At 44.2% G+C, this 9,591-nt stretch overlaps 1 protein-coding gene across 2 annotated transcripts in view; it reads left to right on the forward strand.

Moving 5' to 3' along the window:
- AKAP2 (A kinase (PRKA) anchor protein 2) overlaps positions 1–8,217 on the forward strand; it is a 17,062-nt gene extending 8,845 nt beyond the window's left edge. Inside the window, exons 3-4 of one of the 2 annotated variants that reach the window (XM_010195090.1) lie at positions 1,866–1,904; positions 8,125–8,217. In XM_010195090.1, coding sequence (XP_010193392.1) covers positions 1,866–1,904; positions 8,125–8,217 — 132 coding nt within the window. The remainder of the gene's footprint in view (positions 1–1,865; positions 1,905–8,124) is intronic. The other variant, XM_010195089.1, reaches the window with a different exon arrangement.
- Positions 8,218–9,591: the final 1,374 nt, after the last annotated feature.

Consider the following 9,591-nt stretch of genomic DNA (forward strand, 5'->3'; position numbering starts at 1 on the left):
CAGGAGACATGCCACAGCCTCACGGCCTTTGCAGAAACTGGGAGGAACTTCAAAAAAAAGGACGTAAAATTCCTGCCATGTAAACCAGAACGGATCCTCAGGAGTCCTGCAGCAAGTGTCTGCCAGTCTGGTGGCTCAAAACCTCAGCAGATGTAGAAGCTGCTCTGCTGCAGAGGTGACACTCAGCTGGTATGCCCTGCACTTCTCCTCCATCCCCATGAAGAGCAAAGGTTGCCCAGCCCATGACGCAGTGGCGTGTGACTGAACTCTTCTCCCACAGCTGTGATGGTTGTGCGTGGTGCAGCACACAGAAGATACGTAAGATGTCATTAGACCAAACTCCTTTGCTCAGTTACCTCAGTGCAACTCTCCAGGTGCTTGCAGAGCTGCACATGTGCTCCATAGAAAGCAGGTTGGCAGCATCTGCATAATCTCTTCTGCAGTTTGAAGTGAGCACTGATGTCCTGACTGGAGCACTGGTCTGGGCAGCATCTAACCAAAGAGATGTGTTTTGGGTGCCATCTCGGCTGTCCGCTGCTGCTAGAGCTGCCCAGGCACTGACCACCCAGAGATGCACCACCAGGGCATGGGTGCTGGTCAGAAAACTTGCGGGATGAACCCTTTTCTGGGATGAACTGTTAAGGCTGCAGTGAGTTTGCAGAGCCCCAGCACACACCAAAGTCCTTCAGTTGCAGTTTGTTGATAGTCTCCTCTCTAAGCCTATTGCTTACAGCCAAACATGATTTACATTCTTGCTGCTGCCTACCCAAAATCCTATTAAAGGGCAGCATCCTGCAGAGCCCAGGGAGAATTTCCTCAGACCAGCAAGACTGTTTTGTTTCTCTTCCCTGCCTTCTTGCACTCTCCTTTTGTAAACAACTCCCATCATTGACAGGGGAAAGATAATTCAAATATGAAGTTCTGCACTTGTGCCACTGTTAGTCTGAGCTAATATTGTACATGCCAGGCTAAGCAACAGTTGCAGTTTAAACAACAAATAGCTTTGATTTGTTGGCAGAGAACATTTGACTGTCTGCTTAGGAAGAACACTTCTGTAACTAAGAAAACAAAAGAGCACATCACCAGCCTGTTTTTAAAAATACTTTAAATGTAGTGGGGGGAGGAGCATAACTGACAAGCCAACAGGCAGCTGCCACTTGGAGCATTAAGTCCAGAGAACTGAACAACATTGCTCATTGTGAGTGAGGGGAACCAGAGACTTCCTGGGGTATGGGAAGCATCCAGGGTGCTGGCAGCCAAGGCTGAACAGAGCCAGAGGCAGAAGGAAGCAACCACGGCCTCCTGAATGGGATGATGGAGAGCTTTGATGCCCATGGAAACTGAGCACATCAGTAGTGCTGATGTGCAGAGCTTCAGTTTCTCTTATGTAAATAAGACACATGGAAAGGCAGGAGGGTGGTTTCACTAGGACACCTACCCTCCTTTTTAAACATCACCACCTTCTGTTTTATGTCTGTCTGTCAGTAGCTACAACGCAGCTGCCCTGGCTGAGGCTTGCAGGTTTTGCCTTCTAGAGATGGAGGGCAAATGCTCTTGGAAGAACTTCACTGCTCCAAAGAGGATATATGTTACATTAGAGGTTTCAGCAGGTGAGAAAAAGAGAAAAAGCAGCAGCAAGGAAATAGGTCAAGCGCTGATGGTAAACAAGACTGAGACTGGCCAAGCAATGTCATTAAAAAAACAACCAAACTGACTTAATTTTATTTTTTTTTATGACACCAAGTTGCTTGAAATCCTATACTCTGGGATGTGCCAGTTCTTGTGATTTCTATATGTTGTTCTTGTTTCCTAGTTATAACATGCTTGTTCAATGTACTAATGCTGGTCTTTTCCCTTTCTACCAGTACACCTGTAAATTACTATCTAGCAAGGTTACTTCTGAGGTACTTTTCAACTGCTTATTTATTTTTGCTGCTTCTTGCATGGTGATTCTAAGTGCATGCTGCTGCAGTTTGCATTTTCATGCTGTGTGCCAGTGCTGTTTCACATATCCAAACTGGGATGCAAATGTGTGTGTGGGATATTCCTTATCTCTCATCAACAAATATTTGTGTGGCTAGTTTTCTAACCCTTGGATTCTAGTTACAAGTTCTGGCATGGGAGGGGTTGTAATTAAAGGGATGGGAGCCGTTGCCCAGAACTGGAGCATTCCTGAGACGTGAAATGAGAACTTCTCCTTAATCCTTGTTACCATTTAGCCGGCAAAGCTAAACCTGGGATCCAAGCATCCACAGATGCTGACTGAAACTGCTGTGGCTTTCCTTTGCCTCTGGTTACAGTGTATTTAGCACTATCAAAGCCTCTAATATTCTGTAAAGAATCCACACACCAACCTTTTGTTAGTTGAAGAAGAAACTCAGATCCAATGCATGCCCTCAGTCTGGTGAATTTTTTGGACCTGTCCTTGTCCCTGTGTTGTGCTGTGATGACTGATTGCAGTCCCACAGCTTAGCATCAGTGTTTGTCTTAGAGTAGGAGGAATCCAGACTTGCTAAAGAAAAGGTATTTACAGTGTCATCTGGTTATAACTTGCACAGTCCTTATCCCTACAAAGCTGGACTCTGTGAAAAGCAACAATTTTAAGAGCAGGGCGTTTATACCAACCACACTTTTGCAATGTTTGTAGGAAGGAGGTGTTCAATAATGTGGACATTTAGATTGGCTGGAATTTTTGGTGCAGACATATGTGTTAATTGGACTTCTCTAAGAAACACAGACAGATTGTGGTAATGACTGACACTCATTTGTCCAGCATCAGCATTTTTATAAACATGAACATTCCACTATTACCCTATTCCAAAACACATTTGACCACAGTAGCTACCTCAAGACAAGTATGAACATTTTCTGTTCTCGAGGGTAAAACAAAGCCATTTCCTATCCGTTAAATAATTTAGGGTAGGTTTTATCTCACTGATAGAAGCCAGTGATTGATCTTTCTGTAGAGTATTTATAGAGAGTTAATCAGCAGAAGAGCACTTTGCTTTCAGACACCTGGTTTTAATCAAAGATTGGGCCTCTTCGCTCCCCTAACATCTGCACAATAATCTGAGTTACAATTTATGAACAGTGATCAGAGTGTTTGATGCTGTAAAAACAGAAGCTCAGGTGCAGATTTTACGTGCCCAGCCCTTGGCCGTCTGCTGGAAAGGGCTGTGTGTCCTCCTTGTAAAATGATAATGACGCAAGGAGTAATGAGCTGGAAATCAATGTGTATGGATGGGGAAGAGGGTAGAGATGAAAAAAGCTGTCCAACACAGCAACTCTGTGTGCAGGTGAAGATAAACCACCTGGATAATCCCAAGTGCTAAGCCTGAGGAAACCCTTTAGTTCTCACTGGAAATCTTTAGCTGAAGCCAGGCAGTTTTTCATTTTTTTTCAGAAGGAACAGCAGGACTCAAGGCACAATGCCCCCCTGCTCTCTGCTGACCCCAGAGCTGAGCTGTGGCTTCTGTGCACACTAATCCACTCTGGTGCAGGCAGGTGGCTCAGTTTTAATCATCATTGGCAGTGCTGGAGCTGGCCCAGCCGTGCTTATGCCAGTGGGGAGCAGAGACTGGCATGCAATCGGGCTGGCAGCTCCATGCCAGTGAGCACCAAAGCCCAGCAAGGTCCAATGACTGCACCCAGACCACAACCCATGGCATTGGGGTGGTGTGGTTTTGTCACCTCCAAATGCCTGCAGCCTGTGTTAAAAGCACATCCATCTGCTGTTTTAAAGAGACCACAAATAACTACGTTCCTGCATATATATATGTATAGGTTGGTTTTACCCTTGAAATCATCTGCTTTTGTCCTTAAAACTATACCTATCTTCAAATTTATGGGACATTGTCCTTAGTATGTTTAATATTAACCATGCAGTAAGGTGACATTTTTGTAGCGTTAAAGGCTACTGCTGAAAGTTTTTGCATTATGGAACTGAAAACCAATGTAGATTTTATGGCAGAGGGCACACAGTTCATGTTTTAATACTGACCAGCAGCAGTGTAATACTGTTACTGTCTGCTTTCAGGTAAGCACAGTTTTGTGTCAGATACCCAGCTCCTCACTGTGATCCCCAGAGGTCCGGTCCGGTGTATTCAGGGATAGCGTGAAGTAGGTATAGTAAAGAAAATACCTTTATACTGGAGAAATAGATGTTCTTTGTCCCTCAGTAGTGCCAGTTTTATGTTAAAGCATTTAATTTATCATTCCTGGGTGGGAATGCTCTCATCCGCAGGAGCAGGCAGACTGTTCCCTGCCTTGGTGCTTCTGTCCCTTTCTGCACGGTGTGCTCTGTGGAGGTGTCTTCTGCAGTGACTTTCCCGCATGATACTGGTGGATTTTAGACACCCAGATCTTTGCGTTTTCTGGTTTTGTTGCTTTTAGTTCTTCCAGGTCCAGATGGGAAGAATCAGTAAAATATTAAGCTCCAGAAAAATTATTCTGCTTCCACATCAGTTTTGCTGCTACTGTTTAATGAAAATTAACCTGTGCTGTGTAGTAGTCAGTTTCATTTAGTGGTGGGAATAAATATACGCTGGACTCAAGTATAGCTGTATTTTGCTTTTTATTCTTTTCTTGCCAGTAAGAGAGCAATTATTGTTACATCTGTTGGAGGAATACTCAGGACAGGTTAGTGTCCATCTCTTAGATGGATAGATAAATGAATCTTACACCCTACTGTGGTACCTGTTTCAGTTTTTTTGTGTATTTTTTTTTGTCTGGGTTGGTTTTTTTTTCAAAATCCTCAAAAATAAACGAAAACTGTCAGGAAAGAGCCTTCTGAAATTCTTAGCGAGACCCCAGAGCTGCAACCACAAAATCCACACAGCAGTTTTTTACAGAGAAAGGTGAAGAGTGGTTTTGACAGCCCTACATATCTTGGTTCATTTGTCTTTCCATCACATCTACTTCTGCTCTCACATTTCTTCCTCTTCTATTGCAGCTAATAGTCAAATTGTCTCTCTCAAATAAGACTTTTTTGTATAACATTGCTATTTTCATTGACACAGTCTTACCATGAGGATGTAGCCAGCTCAGTTCTTCAGCCTAAGCTTGAGTGAACTGTCTGCTTCATGACTTTTCTGATTTTTGGTATACATCTTCTGGTGCAGTTATGCAGTCTGCCTTAGGATCACGCATTCCTTTCTTTTGACCCACTGCAGAGAGCCTCTGGGTGCTGGACTTGTGATGGGGAGATAGCCTCAATACCTGCCAAGAATATTTTAAAATGGAGATCGTTTGCTATTTTAGGCAAGTGACTTCCTGGGTTATGAATTCAGTGTTCCGTTGAGGAGTCCCAATTTTCCACTCAGTCATTCCAGTTGTGTGCTATAATTACCCCATTGTTTTCTCTAGCGGGTGTAAAACTGACACAGCCTAGTAAAAATGGGGGTTATTTTAGGTCAAACACACTTTTCAGTAGATTAGAAGAATAATTCTGCAGTAAGTATTCAGAAGGACCTTTAGCTTGTTAGTATCTGCTCTGCTACTTAGAGGGCTTGTTTAGTAATACTAAGCCAGACATCAGTACCTGCTTTCCTCCAAAGGTGAAGTCCACATTCAGTGTCCTCATGATATCTCTGATTTAGCTGTGGAAACAGTTTTCCTTGGAGTAACCAGCCACGTTTGCAGAAGTAGACTAACTTCTGGGAACGTTTGCAAACAGGGGGTAAATGGAAGAAACCCTGGTGCCATCTTTCCATAGAAAGATGAACTGACTGTTCCAAAGCAGAAATCTTCAAAGTTTAAGGGTCCTGACTGTGGCAGAACCATCACAACATGGTGCTTTCCAGCAAGGAAGATACTGACTGGAAACTGTTGTAAATTATGTAAAATCCATTTTGTTTTCAGCTGGCATAAATCTAAATGCCAAATTCAGCAGAATTCATCTAAATATACCACTACTCTGTGACAGTGGCAGTTTGGTTTGAAATTTATGCTGAATTTACTGGTTTTCATGTAAATTTCAATATCCAGTGGGGAAGCCAGTGATTTTTGGTGTTTTATTTAGTCATTATCCCATATTGATCTTGATAATCCCCTATCTAGCAGTATTTGTCTGATGCCATCCAAAAAAACATCACTGGGTTCCCCCCTGCTTCCTTTCACTGCTAACTCTCGAGCAGCCACTGTCTTTTTCTTATTCTGAGGAGATCGTAAAATTAGGCCCTGATACCCAGTCCAATTTTGACTTCTCCAGTGTTCAGTTAGGGTTGTCTTTCCTTGGTTCGGGCACCCAGAATCCCCAACACATAGTTTAAACCATTAGTCCTCATCCCTGCAGTGGGAGTAGCTGCAGTATGCTCCTTTTACTGATTTCTACTCTTTTTTTTTTTTTTTTATTAATTGTTAGGTTTTTGAGCGCGTTTGCCCTCTAGTGGGTAAAATAGAAACTGCTCAGTCCTGCTCCTTTCCAGGGGCTGATCTGCAAAAGGAGGCATCCTGATTTGGGGACAAAATTTTAACCAAAAAATCCCTCCAGTGGACCTGGACCAGCTTTGTAGTCAGTGCCAGGAAGCAGATGAAGCTTTAGCTCTAAATCATCTCTGTTGGCTGGATTTTTACTTTAGTTCTTGCCTTGTTCATAGTCATAGTCAAAAGAAATTAGGAGGGCAAAGAAATAATAAATCTGGCCAAAATCCACCCTACCTTCAGCTCCCAAATGGAGGTCTGGGTCTTAGTGTAAACACTGAAGTGTGATCTCATTCCCATGAGCAAAGTTACAGCTGTCATTTCAGCAGGCAGTTCAGAGCTGGTTTCCTGATACTGCCTGTATGGGAGCCCCGAGTACCTGTGTACTTTGCCAATCACAGCTTGTCACAAGCTGAAAGAAGGGTTTCTTTAGTCTTAAATTATTTATTTTTATTTCAGTCAAGACTCAAGTCCTCACTGCATCTGACTTTCTATGCAGAAGAATAAAATAGCATCGTCCAGCTACTCTTCTGCAGTCAAGTGTGCAGAGCAGCTTGCAGGAAGCATTAGGGACCAGGCATAGCAGGTGTGGTTCCAGTGAGCAGTCATGTATTTGTTGGGGTTTCTTCACAATTATTTTTTAATCTGACTGTTTAAACATTTCAAAAGTTTACTCCTCTGAGAAGGCTGGTTTAAAACATACTGAGGGCAGTGGACATTGGCAACTTTGTAGTTTGGTCATGGTGCTGTTACTGGGTGTCAGTCAGAAAATAACATTACCATGTGCTTCTGTGAGAAGGCGCCAGACCTCTTTGTGTCTCGCTCTGCTGGGAGGAGAACGCTCACTGCTGTGCATTATTGCTGAGAAGTACAACAGATGCATGTCACAATAACACCTTTTGGTTTTGTCTGGGTTTTTTTTAACCTTGTTAAAAGAGGTAATTGTTCTTGTGCGTGCATGTATGGGCATATATATAATACATACACAATGTGTATGTTTTTATATGTGTGCATGTATGTGTGTGTGCAAATATGAAAAATACAGAAATTATTCAGGGCCCATCTTGTACCAGACTCCACAGGCTGTGCAGGTTCCCTCTTTGTAAATCTCCATGCACAGAGATATTTTTCACTTCAAGAGTATTTTGACCACAGTACATAGGCTTCCTCACTGGCATAGCTGCAAGCCAAAGACCACAGGAAGAGGATGCAGGGGGGGGGTGCCAACTCTGCCTTTGAGGATGTTGTGCTGAAATAAGCAGCAGGCTGCTTCCCAGGCTGCACCTGCAGCTCCAAAGCAGCCTCTGGATGATGCTGCTGGCTGGTTGCTGGCTCTTGGTACCCAGGGTGTGCAGCTGCCTTGGGGGAGAGGACCAAGACCCTGTCCCCAAGCAGGGATGGGGCAGTGTGCCAGTGGGGCTGGTGAGGGGCAGCTGGGGCTCCCCTGAAGTAGACTGGGTGCTACCAGATGACTCCTACCACTTCTGTCCTCCTGTGGTGTGGCTTTGCTCTTGTGTGCCCTCACCCCGCACCTTCACATCAGCAAGTGCTTCATCGCATGAGTCCTCCCAGTTTGCACAAGGTGCAACACTGGGAGCCCTGCAGAAAGGGCTGATCCCTGCCTGCCTGGGCATGCAGTAAAGGGCAGCCAAGCGCAGGGGCAGCTGAGTGATGGGTTGTGTTTTCCCGTTCTCTCCTGACCAGGTCCTCGAGGCGACCAGGGTGAACCGCAGGAAGAGTGCTCTAGCACTGCGTTGGGAAGCCGGCATTTACGCCAACCAGGAGGAGGACAAATAACCACACTGTAGCGTGAAGACAGTGTGGTGCCTCAAAACTAAATAAAGAGAAAGGAAGAAAAAAAAAGCAAACACAAAAAAAATCCACCATGAAAGCAGCAGCATTATAGTCCAATATTTATTAAATACACAACAGACTCAATGATGCACATAGACACAGAAATGATCCAACTCCTAGCAATCCTCAAACAACAGGAAAAATCCACCTGGAAAACATCCCCTCTCCTTCCCTCCATCCCTCATCTGAAATAATGCAGTGGGGAGGGTGCAGGAGGTGGGAGCCCTTGTTGGGGGACAAGGGAGTGGTTGTCCCCCTGGACCATAGAGGCTGCAGGTGTATGGCAGGTGGTTGGCGTGGAGGAGCCTGCAGCCAGGACTGGTGCTCCCCAGTGAGTGGATGGACAGCCCTGCCTTGCCGGCGGATCAGACCCCCCCAGCAGTTCCTGTCGGACCCCTCCTGCTGTTCCTTCGCCTCCCACAGACGCTGCACCAAGACCGTCGGCGTGACTGCGGCATCCTCCATCCAGCCACAAAACACAACAATATTGCCCTCTGTTGCTGTTTTTTTAAGGGGACTGAAGGGTTGGCTTTGGGATTGGGGTGGGTTTTTTTTAGGGGAGTAGATTCTGCTCCCCTTTCTAGTAATTTATCTGTTTAAAAGGAAAAAATGAAACAAAAAACACACAAAAAAACCAGGGAGGCAGTTATTGCAAATGTACAATCCAGCAGACTCAGTAAAACAGTCCTTGTGTTGCAAACACAAGCCACCACAATTCAGGAGTGGAATAGATGGGGATTAGAGCTAAGCCAAATGGATTACCTTAGCTTTAGGATCCTATATGCTTGCAATATCACCTGAGCTCCAGGTTCTCAGAACATATTTACATAACAAAGTTTCTAAATAGAAAATCTGTATTTAGTGGATAACAACTATTTTTTGATGGTGGGGAGGGAAAAGAATGGCATATGTGTAAAATCTATGAAGATGGATAATTTGAAGTAGAAAGGTAGTGGGAAAGGGATACAAATAAAGGACATTTAATTTTTAAATGAGGCAATAATTGAACTAAGCCAGACTCTGGCTTAGAAAGAGGTATGAAATAGAGAAGAAAGATAGTTACATCTTCTAGTATATTTATACAACATAAAAAGCCTTTGAAGTAGAGTGCTTTGTGGAAGTCTTCGTATTTCCAGGCAACAAAAAGCTAAAGGGCATAATGAGCTGGAAGGAGTGAGCAAGGAAGAGCAGACAAGGGAAGAAAACATTACTTTTGCCATTCAGCCAGTGTTTTCAGTGCTACAAGCAAACCATAGGGCCTTTAGTTACTGCTTAGGCTTGGGATCAACAGTGAAGGGTCAGCGTGGATCTATGTGG

Source organism: Mesitornis unicolor, unplaced genomic scaffold (assembly GCF_000695765.1).
Source record: "Mesitornis unicolor isolate BGI_N332 unplaced genomic scaffold, ASM69576v1 scaffold372, whole genome shotgun sequence".
NCBI classification, from domain to species: domain Eukaryota; kingdom Metazoa; phylum Chordata; class Aves; order Mesitornithiformes; family Mesitornithidae; genus Mesitornis; species Mesitornis unicolor.